This window comes from Harpia harpyja, chromosome 4 (assembly GCF_026419915.1).
Source record: "Harpia harpyja isolate bHarHar1 chromosome 4, bHarHar1 primary haplotype, whole genome shotgun sequence".
NCBI classification, from domain to species: domain Eukaryota; kingdom Metazoa; phylum Chordata; class Aves; order Accipitriformes; family Accipitridae; genus Harpia; species Harpia harpyja.
The window spans coordinates 25637860-25662086 of record NC_068943.1 but is presented as its reverse complement, the minus strand read 5'-3'; the positions used below and the strand labels follow the sequence as shown (position 1 = coordinate 25662086).

At 35.9% G+C, this 24227-nt stretch overlaps 1 protein-coding gene across 1 annotated transcript in view; it reads right to left on the bottom strand.

The window, feature by feature from the left end:
- DIAPH3 (diaphanous related formin 3) overlaps nt 1–24227 on the bottom strand; it is a 258871-nt gene that overhangs the window by 59984 nt on the left and 174660 nt on the right. The window contains exons 24-27 of the mRNA XM_052786020.1: nt 23774–23938; nt 18765–18900; nt 2140–2235; nt 1650–1709 (exon numbers count right to left, since the gene is read on the bottom strand). Of these exons, the coding sequence (XP_052641980.1) occupies nt 1650–1709; nt 2140–2235; nt 18765–18900; nt 23774–23938 (457 nt within the window). The remainder of the gene's footprint in view (nt 1–1649; nt 1710–2139; nt 2236–18764; nt 18901–23773; nt 23939–24227) is intronic.

Genomic DNA, 24227 nt, shown 5'->3' with positions numbered 1-24227 from the left:
CAACAAATCAAAAACATACTAATGAATTCCTTAAAAGCAAGCTCAGAGTTGTATTATCCTGTTCCTGAGCTAACAAGACAGATGAAAGAAAAGCTGAATTCATTTTAAAATGTTTTAGAATCAGATTGTCTCAAAATGCTCTACAGAAAAACTGACTTTGGTAAAAACAACAAAAAATCCAAGAGTTTACTTTTACTCTTCTCTCCAAATCAAATGTCTGAACTTCAAACTTCAGTATCAAATTATACCCATCTGTTGTACAAACCAGTCCCTGGGTTAGACTAAGATTTTGCAGAATTAAAATCCTGGGTTGTTTGGGTTTTTTTGTTGTTTTTTTTTTTTTTAGTTTGTTTTGGTGTTTTGTTAACAACCTGAAACATAAAACATGGTCCTAATGTTTGTGCAAATGCAGTTAGTTTGAAAACTGGAAACTACACTGTCTGTCCACAGCCAGCCAGATAGATAGAATGGGTTGAAAAGAAGCAATATTCACATGATTGTTCTTAAAAGCAGGAACACTTATAGGATAAATTCAAATGTGCTCTGTAGTCATTATTCAAATATCGATACGTTATGTGCCAGACAAGCACCTGTCAAATATATTTGATTCTTTTTTGAGCCAATTCCTATAAGTGAATTATCTTTAAACTGTCCTTCCAGCTCTAATTTCTTTAATTTTATGTTTAATAATGCCAAATTCTGTACATTCTTTTTTTTGCTACACACATTTAAGAAATAAACACTTAAACATGAGGTACAATTAATATCAACAATTTGATAATATTTAAATATCAAAGGATAACGCATTCCACCTAAAAAACTGAGGAGATTTTTTTTTTCTTTAAGTTTCAAAGAAAATTATTCTTTAATGGAGGTACTACTTACATAACCTTTTTCCTGAGACCACTAGTTATGAGCCACTGAAAACAGTCACTCTGGACTTCTCAAGCTTAATTAAAACACAACTAATATAATAATATTCTGCAGATTGTCTAACAAACAAAGCTAACAGGCACCCACGCCCTCATTGTTACTTTTCACATATGAGCAAGTCCTACTGATTACAGTGAGATAATTCAGGAGTTTATGAATAAACATATGCATAAGACTCATGCTCAAAATTTGGAGAAATGTTTTGCCATGAAATACCTGATTAATTTACTTTTACTTTGCTGACACACCTTCACTTTTGAATTATACTGGTAAATGATAGCTTAAACCATTCCAGCTATAGTATCAAGAAAACCAAGACAAACAGAATGAATGCAAAAAGTTCTGTGATTCAGTATCACAAACACTTAGTAACATTTAAAATGTTCCACAATCTCTGCTTTCTATTATAGTTCCACAATCCATTAAAAAATCCTTGCATAATTGTTCTTAAGGATTATGAAAGTACTACATTTAAAAATATAACCAAGCTTTACATAAATACCCCCCCCCCCAAAAGATAGAGGAGCTTTGCAAAGTAATCAGTAAGTATAGTTTCAGAATGCAATATTCAGGTGATTCTTAAAAAGCAGGTTCTGATATGGTTTCAGTATTCCACTAATGTAGAAGACTGAAAAAATCACAGTCTTTTGAAAGCACAGATCAACTACATAAGCTAAGTTAAGAAGAGCATGCAATTCATGAATATGGTTCATTACCATGGTTACAAGCTTTCAGCACAGGCCGCTGTGTAGTTGGACTGAGATTTTGTGGTACATCTGCAAAAGCAAGGAAACAATGGAAATAAAACACACCTTTGAAAGTTACTGTAGTATTATAATAACATTACTAAGTAGAATTATTTAGAAGTTAGATATTTCTATAAGTAAAGTGATAGTTACATACCAGTGAAATAATTTGATTCAATTATGGGGCAAGATGACTTTTACTTCCCCCATGCAACTATAAACCCTAAAAAGTTAAAGTACATGTGGCTGCATTGAAGAGTCTTGTCATAATGACCAGGCTATGCTAAGTTCAGTAAATTAATCTCCAAAGTGCTACTGACATCAGCAAAACAGCCTGAACATCCCTGAAAGTTGTCATTGCAAGAAAGAATGAAACACAATAGCATTTAAGTTCTAGAGCACTGGACCCATAACGCTTTTAACTTTCTCTGGAAAATAACATGTAAAATAGAAAATTCACCTTTAGACCTTGGTGTCCTTTTCCTTCGGTCTCGAAAAGCTGCACCTGATTGCAAGGCCTCCAATAGGCTATCCATCACTCCAGTCTCCTCACCTTCTGTAAAGGAGAGAGAAGGAACCTTCTAGGTTATCATAGCAGTATCAAAGCATAAATAATAATAACAATAAACAACAACAATAAAAGCTATTAATGGTATTACTAAAACTATTTATTTCAAACTTAGACCAGGGTTTTAACATTCACAAATTGCTCTCTTGCAATTAGTCACAACAGATTTGGTCTTCTATAGATTGAACTAGGCCAAATTTTAATCGATTCATTTGACATTCCTCTTTCTCTATACTGAGAGTCAAGCATAGTTTTAAGTGAAATGTCATTTCACTCATATTTTCATTTCGGTACACTTTTGCAACTGTAAATAATCAGTTTCATGTCAGCATTCAAGAGCTGTCCCTTAAATGATTTGCTATATTAGACAAGAGATCATTTCAGTTATTGTTATAAAAAGTTGAAATTGTTTCTCAGCAGGAAGCCAAGTGAACAATATTGGACTGGATAGGATACAGAGGAATATCCACAGGTAGCTTTAATCAAAAGCCATTTTCTCTTCGTATTTAATAACCTCTGGCCAATATTAAATAATTGATGTAGTTCAGGAAAATTCTACTCACCGTATTACACATGTATTTATAATATCCCCTGAAAGAATTATGAATGTTACTTTGAGATTATAACTAAATGCAAGCATTAAACGCTCTACTTGTATTTCCTCAAATAAACACATCAGAAAATGTTAGATTTTTGAACCTTGTTAAGCCCTTGTGTCTATGCCTGGGAGGACAAAGAACATAACTCCAGGGACTTACTATATGACAAAAAATCACCACAGAGGAATAAAGAATTACATGATAGAAATCTCATTATGCCTCACTGGGCAAAACTCCCCAGGTCAACACGCACCTTGGATACAGTCAGACACATCACATGATTCTGCAGTTATTGCTAACAGTGAATATTCAAGTCAGGATCTAAACTAGCTGATGGGTAATGAGATGCCACGCCACCAATTTAAGGAATTCTGAAAGTGCTGGACTACAAGTAAGGAAGTAAGGCAACCTTCTAGACCTGAATACGAGGCAAAATTATTATGGGAAATCTTGCTTTCCAACACTATTTCTATTTGTTTCCCTCCTTTAAATAAATTCCTTCTTTCACTAAGCTTTAAAGCATTCTAGCATCTTTCTAAGGTAAGTGGTTTCAAGGGCAACAAAAATAATTCAGACCAAAAAAGCTCAAAGTTGCAGAGAGGAAGCTCTGGAAAAGTACTGTCAAATCAGCATGGGCCAAATCATGAATACAACATTCTAGAAACAACATTTTTGCTTTCATTTTCTACCGCTATGTCAAGACTTGAATCTAATTTAGCTTCTGAGAACCCTAAGCCTGGATATCATTTAAAAGCAAAAAAGGAAAGCATAACAAAAAGAGGCATAAAATTTGAGCTTTCCTGTCCACAAATTAAAGAAAAATGTCCTTCAAATGTAACTTAAAGTCACATAGCAGTAATCTCCTCATAAAATTGTAAGAGTTTATATTTATATATTCAAAAAATCTATAGAAATACACATATAAACATATGTAAATCTCATGACAGATGTTCCCTAACATTGACTCTAATTTAAATTAGATTTTCATAAACTTTTTTGTCATTTTCTCTATTACACCAGCAACTACTTTGTTATTTACAGAAGGACTAAAATAATTTATTTTAAATTCTCATTTTGTCCAATTGTATTACAAATTGCATTTAGTTGGCACTTCTGTTCCTTTTGCTTGCATTTTTACCCATTCTTTAATTTCTGCTAATTCTACATGTATATTTGTGTTTAGAAGGTGATACTGGTTTAATTTTTTGAATTTCCTAAAGATATCCTCTAAGGAGAATCCTCCTCCTTCCTTGTAGTATTTGATTTCCTGCTCTCCCAAGATGTCCTTAAAACAACAAAACTGTAATCTGAGAACACCCTTAGAATCACGGAATAATTTAGGTTGGAAAAGACCTTTAAGATCATCAAATCCAACCATTAACCTAACACTGCCAAGTCCACCACTAAACCATGTCCCTAAACGCCACATCTACATGTCTTTTAAACACCTCCAGGGATGGTGACTCCACCACTTCCCTGGGCAGCCTGTGCCAATGCTTGACAACCTCCCCTGGCGCAACTTGGAAAAAGAGGCTGACCCCCACCTCACTAACAAACCCCTTCAGGTAGTTGTAGAGAGCAACAAGGTCTCCCCTCAGCCTCCTTTTCTCCAGGCTAAACAACCCCAGTTCCCTCAGCCGCTCCTCACAAGACTTGTGCTCCAGGCCCCTCACCAACTTGGTTGCCCTTCTCTGGACACGCTCCAGCACCTCCATGTCTTTCCTGTAGTGAGGGGCCCAAAACTGAACACAGGACTCAAGGTGCGGCCTCACCAGTGCCGAGTACAGGGGGACGATCACTTCCCTGCTCCTGCTGGCCACACTATTTCTGATACAGGCCAGGATGCTGTCGGCCCTCTTGGCCACCTGGGCACACTGCCGGCTCATATCCAGCCGGCTGTCGACCAACCCCCCCAGGTCTTTCTCTGCCAGGCAGCTTTCCAGCCACTCTTCCCCAAGCCTGTAGCGCTGCGTGGGGTTGTTGTGACCCAAGTGCAGGACCCGGCACTCGGCCTTGTTAAACTTCATACAGTTGGCCTCGGCCCATCGATCCAGCCTGTCCAGATCCCTCTGTAGAGCCTTCCTACCCTCGAGCAGATCAACACTCCCACCCAGCTTGGTGTCATCTGTGAACTTACTGAGGGTGCACTTGATCCCCTTGTCTGGATCGTTGATAAAGATATTAAACAGAACTGGACCCAGTACTGAGCCCTGGGGAACACCACTTGTGACCAGCCGCCAACTGGGTTTAACTCCATTCACCATGACCCTTTGGGCCCAGTCATCCAGCCACTGTTTTAGCCAGGGAACAGTAACCCTTAGTTCTTGTCTTTTCTCTATACTCTGTACTACCAGACTAGTTAACAACATTACACAAGAGAGCTATACACAAAAAGAAATAGGGGAAAATTAGCAAATACTTTATAATTTTGCATAACTTTTAAGTACATTTATTTTCTGTACAATACATGGCAGATACAGAATAAAAATGAAGACTGAAATACAGATTTTTCTTCCCCCCCCCCCCCCTCTTGCTTTGTGTTTGGTATAACATGCTTTATTATGCTGAAGTTTGCTCTCTTATGACTAATGGACTATCACAGCTATTAAAAGGGCTTGGAACATACCTTACAAAAAATCACTCAGATTATTTATTCAGCTTCCTGGGTTTGTTGTTGTTGTTGGTTTGTTTGTTTGTTTGTTTATTTTTTGTTTTAAAAAAACCCTTTCCTTTCTCCATCTGCTGTCATGCAGTTCTCTAAAATACTTGTGTCTGGAATGAAAACACTCAGTGAATAGTTTCAAACCAAAGAGATGCTTTAAGAAATTTCGAGGCCAAGGCATTAGTTACATTGAGGTACGGGAATGCTGGAGGGAAGTTTATAAGCATTTTGGGTAACAGTAATTCAGAAAAGGTTGAATAATATCACAGTCCCCAAAATGATACCATAAATGTTTATGGAAAAGAGTTCATAAGCTTTGTTTTAGGAAGTAGGAATAACAGAAGAAAAATTTCAATCCTATTTCAGCATGTCATCTCTTTCCTTTTAAGCCTATCCAAGACTACTACGGATTTCATAATTATTTCAAAAACTTAACATTTTTCAGTAGAAAAAAATCCTGGTGCATAATCTGCTATACTATAAAAAGACCCATCGAATAAATAAAAAAAGATTTTAAATAATGGAATAGAAATACTGCAAAACCACAACTTTTTGTAGCATAGCTGTAACATATTTATGGTACTATCTGTTTTTCATACTTATCTGAAATATACTGTAGTCACAAACTGAATTATAGATTAGTGCTTCCATTGACATGCAAAACAGTTAACAGAAGAATAAATGGAGTCTATAGAAACTTGAATTAAAAAACTCCTCTAGTAGTTTTCCTGTATGCATGGATGTATTGAAAAAACTTAACCACTGCAAATAAAAACATTCATAGTTAATAATCAATGTACCCAAAACATGCAGAAAGCCTGTTTTTCAGACTCTTACACCTTCAGTTAGGCTCCAGATTCTGTTTTTTGATGCCTACATCAACAGTTGACTGTGACACCTTCTATGAAGTTACACAGCTAGCTATCAATATGCATACATCTATAATACTGTCCAAGTTCATATGATGGAAAGTTTAAGAAATGCAAGTGCACCATGCAGTATTTTAGAAATCTTTTAAATTGCCCTGTGAGAACTGCACACAACATTGCTACAGTGATAGTATAAGAGTCACAAACATTGTTCAATATTAACACTTCCTATGGGACCTTTCAACTGGCTTTCACAAGCTGCTGCAGACTGCTGTCACCAGTCCCAACTGGCTTCCTAATTAGTCAAGTGTATCAATCTTTTGACATCCTAGAACTAGTAATCCAGTTGGCTTGCAGATAGCTACACAGCCCACAATAATTCCTTTGAGAAATATACCCTTTTATGATTCAAATGATCTCTTTTCCTTCAACTGCAGAATAGGAGATTCAAACACTTTTTAATATCATACCTAATTAAAACTCATATGACTGTCGTTTAAATACCATCTAAAGCAGAAGTAAACTTGCCAAAATAGCTGGGAAGTTTTGCCCTTGACATTTCAGAGCCATGTCAGATATAAACTACCTAATTTCATAATTATGTCTTTAAAAATGTTAAGAATATTAAAGACCCTTCTTCTTTAGTGCACTGAGTATCATGAGCTTTACAGTACAAATTTAATATGTCTTATGATGATAGCAACAGATACTGCAGTTAGTAATGACTCCTGCATTTTATGTACTTATTAAGGAACAAAGGATATATACCATAATTCCAGGAGCAACAGTCCACTGACATGATAGAATCACAAATATCATTAGCAATATGGTTTTAAAATAAGAGTGGTGCAACAAGATTACTTTGGATGAAAAATGTTTCATTTTTACAGTTCCTCTGCATCTGTCCAATATAAACTGAAACATCATACTCAACACTAAGACTCCAGAAGTTCACTTTACCAGGAGAAAAAGATATAATAATATGTCTATTTCCTCTTTCAAGCAATCAAAGCTTTAGTCAGCTACTCTTCTCAAAAAAAAAAAAAAAATCTGGTAGTTTTTTTTTTTTTATGAAGGAAATACTAAGGAGCTTCAGAAAAAACAAACCAAGAATTCTTTAGCATGGTTTCTGCTGATGTCACCTACGCAGTTTGTACACTTAAGAGATTTATCTACAGGGACTTCGACTGTCATTTTCCACTGGGATCTATTTATGGCATTGGAATTACATACAGCTTTTTTGTTACACTGTAAGTAATGGAAAAGATCAGCTCCTAAAGCCAACCTCTGAATACTAAGCCTCATCTGAAATTAAAACTGCACAATTTGGACAAATGTATACATTAAAAACAGACCTTAATATTTCATAGCTGTAACAGAAGGAAAAGGGTGCAAAAACTCAAGGGCTACTCATCAAGTTATTTGAATTAGCAAAGACTTTAATTATATGAACTTTGAAGTAACTCCATGGCAGCACTCAAGCTTTTACATAACTTAAAAACAAACTTGGAGTGCTGAAGCTATTGGATTTGTTTTTCTTCTCTGAAGAATTAAGTCCTGATCTCACAATTCAGTAATTACCAGAATTAATACTTTTTTATTCTTGACTAGAATATAAACTGCTTTTTTTTTCCTTCAGTTCAGGATGTAATTCAGGTCAGATATAATGTACCCAGGTTTTGATCAAGTGAAATTTAATCCCTTCGCAGCCTTCTTTCAGGTTTAGCTACATCACGTCTTGTGCCTTAATGTATGAAAATTTCTGAGGCAAGTGAACACCAGGCTTGGGACAGTGGCAGCAGAGATTTTTCCAGACTGTTCACACAAGGTGAAGGAGAAAAAGAAAGATACATGTTTTAACTTTGTTAACATTGTATCTTTACTTTCAAGACATCATAAAAAGTCCTGTATGTTTTTTTTGTATAATGATTGTTTTTGACCAGTACAGCCTGCAAAGCAATGCTCAGCTGACTAAAGGTCTCCATCTGAGTAAAAACTGAAGGACCTCTGAACGACATCACAAGAGGAAAGATTTAGCAATGGTATAGTGTTGAGTGACTTAAGCTCCAGGGAGCAGAACAGCAGATCACAGAGAAGGAGATAATTTAAGCCATCAATGCAGGAGTGAGCTCCAATGTTTTGGAAGCGGTTCTATCTTTCAGTCTTAGAGTCTCAGGCAGCCCTTCTGCAAAGTTTTCATAGTGCTGACACAAAACAACTTCTAGACCTCTCAGACTTATATATGAACAGGTCAGGAGACTTTTTGAAGCTGTTATATTGTCAACATAAAAACACAAAGCAATCTTAACGTCCAGAGAAGGGAAGATTTCAAAATGTTTAACAATCTGACCACCTAAACTCAGACTCTTCACTCCAGTGAAATTCAAATACAATCTTACAAGAAAATCGTGGGTGGATGTTAAGGGTATCTGTGTCCAGAAAATCCACAGCATATACCTTCAACTTGAACTTGCTCTAAGGCTTTGAACTTTTTCTGATAAAAGCCATAGCACCAGTCAGATAATCCTTCATTGACAGGAGAGTGAAGGAATACATGGCTATCAGTTCAAGTTTCAATAATCGTGCATGGACTAGAGCCATGACTCTTAACGGAGCACAGGGGTTCTTTTGACCCTGATCAAGTCTTGCAAGAACCTTGTTACATTACGGTCAGGAAAACAAAAACATTCTGATATACAGATGCAAAGCAGAATAGCTGCCAAGCGTGCCTTGGATGGACTGGCTGAAAGGACAGTTCCTTTTAGATTTAAAAAGTGTTAAATCCAACTTCAGCCAGAAATATCACTATTCACTTGTCTTTCCTCCATGGTGACTTCGGGCAAAAGACACACACCAGTCCTTCCCAAAAGTGAAACACATGTATATACCTCACAGGAATCACATAAACAGTCTAGTCCAGAATCAGAAGAGTTACATTTCTTACTGTTGCCCAACACAAAGTACTATGCCTTTGCTAGTGCTTCAGCGCCCTAGGCAAGTATACAATAAAAAGGTATGATTTGCCTTAGTGACTGATGAATCTATTCCATAAATCTTCTAGCTGAGGAGAGTGGGTTTCATGCCATCTTGTTTGCTCTCACTGAAATTGTTCCATTGTTGCGTTGTCATAAAGTGCTTTTATGGTACAGAAATAGATAGATTTTGACTCTGAGCATATGAATAATAGTGTGCCCCAAGTTCCAAAGAGCTCAAAACAAGTGAAATGCAAACTAAGCATCCATCCTTCACGAACTCTGAAAGACAGCTGTCTCTTTGAAATCAGTTATTGAAATTAAGGTTGGTAACCACACCAATTTAACTTCCATAAGATAACTCATACGATATAAACCAAAAGGTAAACTGTGGTTTTAGAGGTGGTCCTGTACCACAGAGATACAAAAATACTTCAGTGATACAAGGTACCTATTTCTGCATCTCAACTGGATCACGATTTCCCATTTAAGTAATGGGACTGATAGTGAAATCATCTTAATCTTGAACTTTGCAACAAAAATGTATACACTACTGATGTTCATCGTGAGTCTGTAAATCCCATTCTTCCTGTGACAACAGAAGAAAGCCACTGTAAACTCAAATTTACACAGAGATTATCCAGGATCATTTATATTGATTCCAGATCCAGTAAAGAGTTTGCCAGAGCAAGCTTTTCTGAGAGAGATCCCAAAAAAGTTTTCCTGAGGTAAATTGGACTTATAGAAGAATAAACAGAATACCAAGCCTCTGAAGTGGTGTACCCCAGGACTTGACACTAGGGCCATTTTCTGTAACATCCTTCTTTGTGACGTGGATGATGGGACAGAGTGCACCCTGAGCAAGCTTGAATATGGTGCAAAATTCAGAGTAATGGTTGACACACCAGACGGTTGTGCTGCCATTCAGAAGGACCTTGACAAGTTGGAGAAATGGGCAGACAGGAATCTTGATGAAATTCAACAAAAGACCTGCATGTGGTGAGGCGTAACCCCATACACCAGCGCAGGTGGGGGCCAAGTGGCAGGAAAGCAGCTTTTAAAAAAAAATTGGGGATTCTGGTGGACAACATATTGACCATGTCATTATTGTGCCTTTGTGGCAAAGATGACCAAAGGAAAGCATTGCCAGCAGGTCAAAAGAGGTCATCCTTCCCCTCTACTCAGCACTGGTGAGACATGGCTGCAGTGCTGGGTCCAGGTCCGGGCTCTCTGATACAAGGGAGACACAAACATACCCACGCAAAGTCAGTCAAGGGCCACGAAGATGATCAAGAGACCAGAGCATCTCTCATATGAGAACATGCTGAGAGAGCTGGGACTATTCAGCCTAGAGAAGAGAAGGCTCAGGGGGATCTTAGCAATACATATAAATACCTGATGGGGGACTGGGCGGGGTGTAAAGATGACTGAGCCAGAATCATCTCAGAGGTGCCCAGAGACAGGATAGGAAGCAATTAGCACAAAGTGAATTACAGGAATTTGCAATCAAACATAAGATTAATTTTTTTTTTTTCCTATTGATAGTGGTCAAACCCTAGAACAGGTTGCCCATCCACAGTGGAAACTCTAAACATGGCTACAATAAAAAACAGGTTACCTTTCCTCTAAGTCCACAGAAACAGTAACTAACAGTCTGAAAATGAAATGATTTATCTGCGTACACACCTACTCTCTCACCAACTCAACACTACAGGATATTCTAGTAACGTGTTATATATTGCATTACCTGATAATATTTTTAAAAAGACAGTTCAAAGACACAATCTTCTTATAGCCCTTTTTCTATTCACTAGGGATACTGCCTTTTTAGTGGAAAAATAAAACTGCTAAATTAATCAGAATGCTAAGTTTTAGTTACTTACATTTAATCACTCATAACTAAAACATACCAACCTTACACACTGTTATCTAAGATTAAGATTTGATAGGACAGCTAATAGTGAGAACCATCAGCTACGTATGAAGAAGTCAGTAAGTTTTACTGTTAATGAAGGATATTTCTGTTTTCTTTGCACATCACAGCTCCAACTCCAATGACACTGACAAAAATGCATCCAATCTGTTTTTCAGACTAGCCAAAAACTAGTATTTTCATTAGTATTGTTTCACAGAGGGGAAAAAAAATAATCATCTATTATTGAGACATACCAACTACAATTTCATTTAGGAAGAAGTTAAAACCACTCTAGTAGCATTCTTAACAGAACGTGGCTTCTTATAAGAGTATATGTAGCTGAATATAATATATATGTGTGTGAGTGCATATGAACATCTTGTCTTTTGGTTACCGTGTACCTCTGAAGGAGTTCATTGAGCACAGGGAAAGACATTACTATTTCCATTCAAATTTATACACAACGGATAAATCAGAAAATATACACAACGATCACTCATACTGACAGTTGTGCTACAGAGATGAGTGGCTGAAGGAAATTTAAAAGTTATATGATTTCTCACTCATGGAGTGATAGAAGTTCTGCCTGGATTACATGACTGAGCTTAGTCAAAGGAAAGCTTCCAGATACGTTTGGGTGGGCAAGACCCTTTTTATTTGAGTGGCTATAACTGCACAAGAATACTCAGGAGGATCAGATCAAAGGTCCACCTAGCCCTGCATCCTTCGTGCACTAGTAGTCAACAGCAAACATCTATAAAAAGGACAGGATAAATATGTAATGACATTTCTAGAATGGTCTTTTGGTCTCCAGCAGTTTGTGATTCAAAGACTTTGTATTTGCATTTAATAGCTTTCAATGGATGGAAGCTGCCAGAGGAATCAAGTAACTTCTGTCAGCAAGCTTCAGAGCAAGAATATTTTGGTATGCAGTAACAAGACTGTACTTCTGTACAACCACTGAGGTACTGCTGAGTGAAGATAAGCGTCATAGTAAACAGCACAGAAACAGAAGCAGCCGCAGACTCAGTTTGAAGGAAGAGTCAGAGACATGACCCTCCCTTCTGCTAGCTTTCCAACAATGACAGAGGAGGTTCTTGGCTCTTTTACAACCTTGGACCAAGGAAAGGAAAAATAAAGCATACCCTCTAATGCTTTGGTAAGGATATTTATTCCTCCCCTCCTCTGCAACTTGAGAGAAGAAACTTTTGATGATTCAGAAAAAACAAAAAGAATAAAAGCATTTACACATAGCAGGAGTGAGAGTTGAAAGAGGACGCTGATGTCTGCCTCCTTACGGAGGAGATGCGAGGTAGTATTTGGAGTAGGAAATGCTTTCTCAAACCAAAACCTACTGTCTGCATAAATGTTAGAGCTCTTAATCCCAAAGATGGCTCCACAGATTGTAATTTTTTTTTCATGGTAATGCCATTTTAAGTTTGTGGCATTCTTTTCACATTTATTTAGAAATTTTACTGCTACAACAAATGAAAAGTCGTATAAGAATATTTATCTACAGACATTACTTTAATGACCCTTAATTTTTTCAACAGTTCTGTTTGTTTTGACTATTTCTTTCTCTCCCAAATACAGCTGCTATTTATTTTCCCAGGGGCTTTGTGTAAACCTCAGTTTCACAAATGCCTTTCAGCTAGTATCTCCAAAGGTTCCACTTGTAAGGAAAATTTTCAGAAAGAAAAATAATTGTTTCTTCTAAACATCTTATTCTTTTGGAGCTACTACTTAGTACAAATGAGTAACAGCTGCTGCATTCTGAGCCCATGGGTTCCCAACAAGTGCATGAACTACACCTCCATGCTTCAGAAGATTTAGCACCTTTGAGATCTTGTTAGAACATGACTTGTGACTATTAGTTGTTGGGTTTTAATTAATATACATTCAGATCAGTTCTACTTTTTTTCACTAAAAACATCCAATTCCCTGAACATCCTACAGTGTGAGACTTGGTAAGGTTTTGTTCTATCTCTTCTTTTGCTGTGGCTTCTGCAGACATATCACACATTGTTTCTCAGGCCAGATTTTTTTTTTTAATTCAACATACCTGTATTTTATCATTCTCTGTATCATATTCAAGTACAAATGTGACAATTATTCCTGAGGGAACATCTGTTCTCAGTAATTTATACTTTACTGTCAAAACAATAAAATTGCAGCTGAAAACCAACCTCCACACTTACTGACATAGCAGGTGACATCTCCTTTCTGATAGATTTGTGGTCAATCTCTGTCACAACTCGTTCCTCATATATGGGACTTTTTTTTTTTTTTTTAAATGGGCACAAAGCAAAATTAGATCTACTCTCCAAGCTTGTCATGGCCTTACTGTCTACTGCCCACTAAGTATTAACATGAGTAAGTACTGAGTAGGCAACCCTATAAAGTCCCACAGTTCTTTCTGTTTGTTGTTATTTAATGTAAGAGGAAGAAATGACACTCCTCACAATTACGGAACAGATTTATTCCCCACTGGCCTCATAATAAAAGTAATCCTTAAGAATAAATTTAAATAATAAAAAGTGACCTCAGGAATCCTCTTGGTGAAGAGGGTCTAATTTGAGAATAAATGGAGGCAGTCATGGTACAACTGGAAAGAGTTATCCCCACCAGGGAGGAACCCAGATGAACGGAGCACTTGAAATTGCAAAAGGGGAAACTCCCCAGAGAAGAGAGAGCCCTTACACAAAACAGTTGTTGGATATTAATATTACACCCTCAGGATTTCTTCATATATAGCATTGTCAGCAATTCTATCCCCTTCACAGTAAATTTAGTTGCACAAAACATACACCTAAATGCCCCAAATCTAGCAATAAACCTACCATTGTCCAAAACTTGTGGTTTTTAGGAAAGTAGCCCAGCAGACATTTTAAAACAACAAATTATCAACATATTTTAGAAACTACTGATGTCATCTCAGTTGTAATGGAACATGAGCAGATTTTTATAATCTGTGACATTTGCAGTCCTTCACTCCTCTCAGAGGAAAGGAATACTACTAAGAAGTATTGATTCTCCTCTCCCAATGCGAATAAATTAATAAAACTGAGGCCTTACGAACTTGAACTAGGCAGGGAAAATAGGGTCTTTGAGGATACCTACTAATATAAGTAGGTTTGAGGGTTTTTTAATTTATTCCAAAGGCAAGCTGTTGGAATCTGAATTTTAATTACCTAATTATGTTTACTATTTTCCTTGCTTAAACTGTCAGTGCTGGGATCCATGGTGTCCTTTTGTTTTGCAGAACACTACAGAACTAATGAAAATATTCATATCACACAACTTAGCAGCCAGTAATAAAGTAGTAAATGTTTGAAGAACCAAAACCTAAAACACTCTTAGCAAGTCTGTGAGACATGAATGTTTTTTTCCAAAACCAGATAAACAATGTAAAACGTCTGCAACAATAAGTTGCAAAATTGACTGAAAATAAGGCCATAACTGTCTAAATGAACTGAAACATGCATTTAAAAACAGTTAGTTGTGATAAAAGTGAAATTAACACAATTGAAAACAAACTAATATTCTGGATTGGAAATCAGATGTTTAAGACCTCATTTTGGCATCATTTCACTGCTTTTGCATAAGAACGGGCAGCCTTTGTAGATAACCACTGATTAAAGTGGCTTGTTACTTAAATAGTATTCTAAGTAAGACACAATGAAGATGCCACAATGATGGAGTTCTCAATTATGCTACAATAAATGTAGCTGATGTTATCACAGTTACAGAATTCTTTACACTGTGATAAGATCAAAATAATTGATTGGTGCGCTTTCTACTGAGAATCTGAATAGCATGAGAAAGCATGTATCTGAATGTTAATAGTATGCAGACAAGTGGCATTTACATAAAGATCCCCTTCCACTGGCTATTTACCTTTGGAACAATAGCATATGATAGTTTGAACTGGCTTCACAGAAGCAAGTGAAGCAATCTTACTGACAAAGCATCTCATGATAAATATCATTCTGTAGAGAGTATTTAGAGGACAGATTTTACTATCATAAAATTTCAAAATAACAAATATCATTCCCTGCTTAGACATTCAAAATTTTTACTGAATTCCACATACTTTTCAAGTTAGGATGGAGCTGAAAGGAAAACATAGAGCTGATATTTTTATTATGTAAACTTAAGACTCTCAGCATTTTGTATCAGTGAACCATTTGAACTGTCATCATCAGGACATGTTAAGTGTTGCTATCTAAGATGTAAACTAGAGACTGAGAATTTTAGCAAATTACAATTTAGAGGGATCTAAATCTGACATTGGCTTCATGGCCAAATCTCAAAAATATACTTGTAAGAGAGTAAGTCAAATGATTCCATATAATAACAAAAATCTATGGTCTTATTAGCAGAGATCCAAATTTATACTATAAAGCCTACCTAAAATTTTGTGACAAAATAATGTGCTATATGCAACTTATTGACTCAACTCACATATTTGGTATTAATATAATAGATATTAATAACAATAGATATTAATAAAAACTATATTTTGGTACATATTTAAGATCTTAAGTTTTTGTGAACACAAAAAAAGTCAGGAATACCCCCCAAATAGCTAAAAACTTTTGCAGTATTATGTAGGTCACTTTTATGCGAAGAAGCGAATCACTCTTCTCTACCTTATGCAGCTGAAGGTGGCACCATAGGCAACAAAACCCTACTCTTCAAATAACTTCCAAAAGCAGATGAAAGCTGAAGAAATCCAAAGAAAAGGACTTCAAGAACAAAGGAGAATCTAGGACAGGTTAAATGTCTGTGTTGTAAATGAGACCAGTGGTTAACAAAACAAGCTTAGGATGATGACAGAAATCCTGGATAGCAGCTCAGGCCTTGAAAGGTATGGGCACAGGCTGAAAACAGAAGCTCCAGAACCGTAAACTAGTCAACTAATGGCCAGTTAATAGTCACTGAAAAAAAGCACAACTTCAAGCACTGGGAAAAGACTGCTTTTACATTAAGAAAAGAAGCAGCAGCTAAGCAAGGGAAAAACATCCAGCTGAAGGCACTGCTGTGAACTGGAGAATTTTTTGGTGGTGATTTTTTTGTGTTTTTTTGTTTGTTTGTTTGTTTTGTTTTCTTGTTGTGGGTTTCTTTTTTTTTTTTTTTTAAGTTTAAGAGAAACAGTTAAGAAACTCTGAAGTGGCATATACCACAGTGATACACAGGCATCCCTAACCTTCAGGTCATTTTCAGTTAAAAAGCAATGTTACTCAAAAATGAAGAGTGGAGATGTAGAGTACACTATGATCTGTCCACTGAGGAAAAAAAAATAATCTTGAAGAACCAGTTAGAACATATACTTTATTCTTTTCTCCTCTTCAAGTATGCACCTCTTTGAATTCCAGAAAATAATTTCTGCAATGGTGACATCAATGAGTTTTCAGCTACTTCATTCAAGCAGTAATTGAAATAATGTTTCTACAAATCTAACATCTGATCTAGTCACCATATAAAGAAATGATATGCAGCAAAAATAAGTTATTCCACAGTCACACTCCAGGCAAGAGGGTTTTGGTATTTTGATAGAGGGAAGACCTGGTTAGAAATTTGTCAGCAAGTCAGATGTAAACATTTTGTGACTGATTTACAGATTCTTAATGAGAAGAAAACCTTTCAATGAACTAGTTATGGCTAGGGAAAAAAAAAAAAAAGAGGGAAAAAAAGGAAAAAATAATTTTTGAATGTCTATGCTACTCTTCCATCAGAATCAGAGCAACATTATGCCTCTTCAATTAGTAAATACAGTTTTCATAAGACTGCCAAAATAAAAAAACAAAACCAAAAACCCAAACAAAAACCAAAACCTCACTTTTCGTATTGTTGTTGGTGCCCTTCCTGACAAACAAATCTACCACAGGTGCTTTCCGCTGCCAGAATTCGTGTTTTCTAATAGACTTTTAAAATGATGTTGCAAACGAGCACAAGAAACCTTACAAGGAGCTCTGCAGAACAAAAAACAACCCATCAGTGGCCAATTTAGTGAATATCAGACTCAAGATGAGGTTCAGGTGGTCTTAACACCATCTTTTCCCATTTGCTGTTGCTTAGATCAGTCATTCCAGACTGAACCTTAGGTGGCTGCTAACAAGAGCAAGAAACCTCTTTCTGTACACTTACATGATTTAATAAAAAACCAAGCTACTAAGAGACAAAATAGCTATTTACTCAATGACCTAGCTGATCTGTAGATGACAAGTACATAGTTCCCCACTACATTAGCTGAAGCAGTAGGTTTATATGACTCAGAAGTCCATAACATTGGCACCTAGATCCTGGAAAGCCTGAACATGACATTATGAAGAACAGGACTTGAGAGGAGCTTTAATTTTCCCTGAAAGACTATCGAATTTCTATCCAAAGCACTATCAGTCATACATACAACATGCCTGAGAAAAGAATTTCTAACCTCTTTTGAAACACTTCCAACCATGCATGAATACAGATACTGGTTTTACCCCTTCCTAGTCTTCTGCAGCCTCCTCTATCTTCTGTGAGCTTTAAAAAGATTGTCACTGATAGTTTTCTGATTGGGTCTTGAATTTACTTCTAAAGAATTAGAAATTCTGTGTTTGGAGGGCAGCCACCTTGTTTCCAACCTTAAGAGAAAGCTTTAGTCTTGCACCTCAAGACACGGATGTTCATTTGAAAATAAATCAAAGACTTTTGGTCTGAAGAATCTCTGAAACTAAGTACACCTACTCTGGCTATTAGTGAAACATGGAAGAGACAGATAATCATTTATGCCAAAGGTGCTGACCAGGGTTTGAGTGGGGAACTATTTAACAAGATCTGCTCTGAAAAAAAATGAGAGTAGCTCACGATAATTTACACAGTAAGTCATGTATCATTCTGAAGGATTCCAGAAGCTCAGTCTACGATAAAATATAGCAGTATAGAAGATCATCAGACATCTTTTTTAGTAGAGATCTCAGTGTCTGCCATCTCTTTTGGTACAAAAGACAACACAGCATAAATGAGTAACTTTAAAAATGCATGGCTAAGTTTTCTTTTAAGGTGTTTCAATAGGGAGCTATTGAAATAACAATTGACATACTCAAAGAAAAATCCAGACTACTTCAGGAAGAGCTTATTCTCATAAAAGAGCAAAAATGAATATGTAACGTTAGTAAAAAGAAAGAAAATGGCTTTGTGATTTGGAAAATATCTGTTCTCAGGTAACATAAAGGTTTCTGAGCATAACTGAACTTATACTTGGTCACACAAGGTTTAATATATTCTAATGGAAAAATACAAAGAAGCATTATGAGTTCTAAAATAGCTTGAGGAAAACAGGTAATTAGAGAAGCTCATTAACAAAACAAAATTTAAGAACCTCTGCTGTAAACTTTAATTGGTGAAAATCATTCATGTATTCTGTCTTTTCTCATAGCACATTCAAATAATGAAACAATAGCAGCTTTATTTCTAGTAAAATGCTAGGTAAAATGCGTTTTCTACATTACTTACCTGTTTTCATTTCTAACAAGCGCTTTTTCTTTTGTTGCCTCTCTTGTTTTTCTTTTTCTGCTTTCTCCTTAGCTATTTTAGCACGCCTCTGTTTTTCTTCTGCTTCCCTTCTTCTCATATTCTCCTTTACTGCTTGCTATGAAAAAAAAAAGTTCCATTAAAACAGAAGTTTTAGCAAAAACAAAGCTGAAAGAAAAAAGATTTAAAATCACATCTCCTAACTAACCTTAATTTATCAAGCCAAATAAATATTTTACATTCCACATTTAGTACATTTTATTCAGAAGAGTAAGCAAATGCAGAATAGTTAAAAGCATACTAATTGCCCCCAAATGGGGATTATAAATTCAGCAAGAAATACATCTTAAGAATACACATGTTAATGTAGGAAAAACTGAAAATATCTAAACCATCTGGTTTTACAAAACTCTAAGTATGTTACTATTTGTATTTCTAGAATAGTTTCAACATTTATTCTTTCTCATGCTGCCACTATACCAAGCAAAACAAAGCTGCTTGGGTGACTTAGCTCTGCATTTTTCTTATTCTTATCCACATATGCATTAATTCACTGGGTTTATAAATTCTTGTCTTCTGGTTAATACCCGTACAACACTGTTTATTTTGAATTATAAATAAGTACTCCAAAGCTTCCAATGAAGCCAAAACAGAACTATGAGTTTCAGAGTTTTTACATCATTATTTTGCATATTCATATATTAAGCAAAAAACCCCTGTCACATTCAATAATTTTTTAACAAAGCTATTTTAGGATTACCTTTTTATTATACTGTTAGCTATGTACACTGGTAAATTCTCAGTGCTCTACTGTGGCTTGCATTGAATGTAAAGTGCCATGCACCTATTCTTCATTGCAGAAAGTTTCTCTTTTCAGAAGGCAGTTACATGCAAAGGTCTCCTTTGAGACATGAGGTAGGCAACTCTCCATATTCCACTAACTGTACTGAGTATGCATCTCCCTTGACTAGAATACGAGATGAGACACTCAAGCTCGCATACAGATGCCGATGTTTAGAGGTCTATGCCCTACAGCCAAATCCTATCCTACATATTCCGTGTGTTTTCAACACAAAACATAGGTGTCAAGTTCTGCAAAATGTTTATACCAAGAACTGTCACAAACTTGACTGAGATGAACACATATTTGTCTCTCACCCTGTTTGCATTTCAAAGATTAAATGTCATAACACTTCCTTGCTCAAAAGGCCTAAAAAGTTAGACGTGGTCTGACCACATCTGCTATATAAGAGCAGCATAGCACTCAGCATACGGCACAGTATGCAAAGGCAACCTTCAGAAGAATTACCAAAGTATATGCCTTTTGCATAACTTGCCAAGGCCTAGAGTCTCCGAGATGGAGGCATTCTTGGGATCTTTCCTGCACTTTCCACAATCGTTTCTGATTTTTATTCATTTGTATAATACAAAAGAAAAATCCTCCAGAGTCTAGGGAACAAACTTTTACTTGGTTGCTCTTCTTCTGGTTCTTTAAGTCATATATCTGCTGCAGAGCAATCTAGTGTCAACAGGAGCAAGGAGTTTCTATAGTCCTATGATTAGCGTACTGTCTTGGACATTAGAGTTGTTGCCTCAAGGCCTCTTCCCTCCCTCTCCTACAATGGCAGGAAAATTCTAACCATTAGACAAACACAAGAAGAGGAAATACTACAATTGCTTCACCTTATTTCAGGAATGAGCCTGTTAGCCGTACCTCTGATGCTGTGAAAGCACAGAAGGAGGTTAACAGAGATCTCTGATACCTAAGATGTTCCACTGACTGTACCAGGAATTTAGCTTTGGGAGTTGAAGCACTAAAGGTAAGGTACTTCACCCATTTTTTGGATCTGTCCAAGTAACTGCTCTAGATTTAGTGCTCACACAGTGTGAATAATAGCAGTCACAGCCACCAAATAATACTGAAGTACAAAGTGCAGTACAAAGTTAGCTATGAACCTGAAGTCTATGTCTCCAGATTTAAACATGTTTTTTTAAACATTTTAAACATTTTCATTAATTGAGAACAAAAAAGAGCATTATAACTAGGTAAGTACTGTATGTCAATTATCAACTTTGCTTGACAACAAGGATGACTGAACTTCACTTTCCCACACCTACTGGTGACTTAAGTAGTCCTTTAGTTTGGGACTTTTTAAGAATCTAATGATATTTCAGCACTAAATTTAAAAGTCTTTTGAGCTAAGTTTTGTAGGATGCCAACCACCTTCAGTTTCTGTCAGTAATCAAGACCAATGCTAAACAATTCTGAAAATCAGACCTCAGGTGTCTCGCACTAGGCATCTCAAAAATCTTTTCCAAAAAGTTTCAAAACTGAGCAGCTACTCAATATTTTGTTTAGTGTCATTGAATGATAAGTGGTTTCATGCCTTATCTATACACCTTTTTCATATAGCCTTCAAACTGTGCTCTGCAAGACAGAATTATTAATTTTCCTCAAGGTTTCTTCTATCATGCTCATCAATAATATCTAACTGTTTTGAAGCATTAATTAATCTATCTATAACACTGCTGTGAAGTAGGGGTTAGTATCGGTGCTAATTTTACAGATACAGAAAAGAAATATGGGGTAATTAAGGTAAAGCATAACCATTTCTTTAAGTCTTCAATTCAAGATGAACCTAACCATTTAGAACTCTTATTCCACAGTATTTAAATCGGAGGTGTGGTTTAAACATCAGAAATTAAAGTAATATAACTATTTCATAATATTTAGCAATTCTGAAATCAAATTTGAAATTCTGAGTTTCAAATTAGGCACTGATCAAGTTAGGAAAACATAATCAACGCCCATGTTGAAAAATTTGGCATATGTAACTTGCCAGGCAAAATTATTCTGATTAAAGACCGTGCCTTTTAGGTTTTTAGCTGTTAAAACTCTGAAGTAGCAGAGGCTTGGTAATCTTCACAGGTTCCAATATATTTGCTAAATATGGGTTCCATTTTAAGTCCTTTCCTCAAAATAGATGGACATAGGAATTTCAAACCCTTTCTCAATATCTACAAAAGAAGTATTTTTCCTTATCTACACCCTCAGACATGTCTGAAATAATTAAAAAAAAAAAAAAATCAACCAAGCAAACCCAAACAAGACTGGGAAACATGCAAGCAACTTAAATAAGTGTGTTGTAATGGTAAGTGTCAGGCTGCAATGAGGACTAGATGGTAAAATAATTGAATCTTTCTACAGATCAATAGGCATGAGTTGGATCACTGCTCCAGATTTTGTCACAAAGCTCATGCTCAGATAACATGCCTGCAGGCTACTTACTGTAGCCAGTAAGTTAAGCTATTTAATCATAGGTAGCCAGATGTGACAGGAGTCACCTTTTCCAAGTTATCCAAATTAATAAATTCATACACAACTGGGGACCTGCCTTTTTATTCTTCCATTTCTTCATTGAGAAAGGGTTGCTTACCAGCCGAGTGTTCAGAATCCAAGCGAAAAAACTATTTATGCAAAGAAAGCTTAAAAAAACCCTCCGAAAACAACCACAACCTCCATACAAAATCAACGACCTCTCCTTGCCCCCCTAACTTTACCAGTTTGAATGTAGTTATAAATCACCAAGACAGCAATCCCCACTAATCCTAAATAAAAGCTCTATAAAAGTATTTTGAACTTATATAGCCATCAGCTTTCCCAAAGTTGTTTGGTTATTTTAAATGGAGGGATATACCAGTCTTGAGTATGCATTCTGAATTATATCATCAAGTTAATCATCCTTCTTCCAGAAGAGCTATATTGACAATGGTAAAAGAACCTGCAATATTTTGGAGAACATCTGATTATCCTGAAATTTGCCAAGAAGACTGTTTATAGTCAAATATAATCAGCTACAAATATATAGATAAACACCCTGGTAGGAAATTTCTACCTCACTTTTCAGAAAGGTCTTTTCTTAAAACTATTAAATCACATTTTGGTAAATTAAAAAACAAAAACAAAATCCAACCTATTATTGAAATTTGTAAGCATAAAGAAAATGCATTTGGACTCAAAAAATACATAAAGAAAAATAAAATTAGATTTCCAAAATAGCTCAAGCTTTTATGATGAGCTAGTATGTGCAAACGTTTGCATACATAATGTAGGTGCTGCCCTGTGATACAAGGACAGAGCTAACCTCCACATCTGTGACTATTTTAGATGATTCTAAGGCAAAGCTCTGCTAACAGTGAGTCTGAATTATGGTTATAACTATGTTCTGAGCTCTATCCAAAAGGAGCTACCCCACAATAACCTGGATCAGCCTAATGTCTGTTTCTCAAATATAATTAAAAGATTTAAATTAATAATAAAATAATAATTCTTAGCCTCTGCCCCCAACGATCATCCTTTTTAAAGGGAAAAGAAGAAAGTAGGCATATAAAATGCATAAAACCTAGAGAACCCATTGTCACAAAAATTAAAGGTCCTTAGAAACAGTCTGAGTTTGAGGAAAATATGCTATTTTTTTAAGCCAGGGTAAGGAGCTCTGAGTTTCCATAGCAGGGAACCTGCTTACAGATGCAAACCTTGACACTGATCAAGTGCTGCAGGCAAATGAAAAATTAAAGGAAATAAAATCTTGGGTCTGGATTTTGCATGGGAAGAGCGTGCATTATAAATATAGACTAATTGTTAGAAAATTTATTTTGAAGTAAATAACAAGCATCCTTTAAACAAAAAATGCAGTTGTATTTAAGAAAGGCAGAGTTTCAGATTTTTTCCCTTCAGGTTATACATGCATGTAAGAGGCTCAGTTTTAAATTACATTCTTTTTTATTAGGAATTTCCAATTCTTTCAGAAAGAAATCATCCACAAATAATAATTCAAAACTCCATTATCCTTAGGATATCCTATCATTTCTGATATGAGTATCAGCTACTATTTGAGGAGGAAGAAAATTATTTTTAGTTTGTTCAGTAACTGAAAGATTACAAAAAATAATTTCTAAGAAACATTAGGCATAGAATAAACAGCTTGTACCATGAACATTGTCCTGAAGTTGTTTAAGTCCATTAAAAACTCCTCCACCGAAACTTTCTTCAGATCAATGGCATAATATCCCATCACATTCTGATAGAGTTTTTCCATGTTCTCATGCATCCTTGAAAGTTTCTGAAAATCTTCTTTGGCATGAATTAGAAAACTGTACGCTGCTGTTAAGGTTGCAAGAATACTCAGTGAATCCAGTCAAACCCACAGTTCTTAGTTAACATTGACCTGTATTTCACACACATCTTTCATTTGCATCAAATGAAGTATCAAAAGAATTCCTTCCATGTCATATAGGCTTCCTAGTATTTACTGTGTATATTAGACCTATGAATAAATCAGGGTGCTTTCAGAAAATTTTCTCAACCACTTTAAATTTAAAGATTATTCCATTAGCATATGCTTTTGTATGAAATGAAATATATGGGACTAATCTAACTTCAGG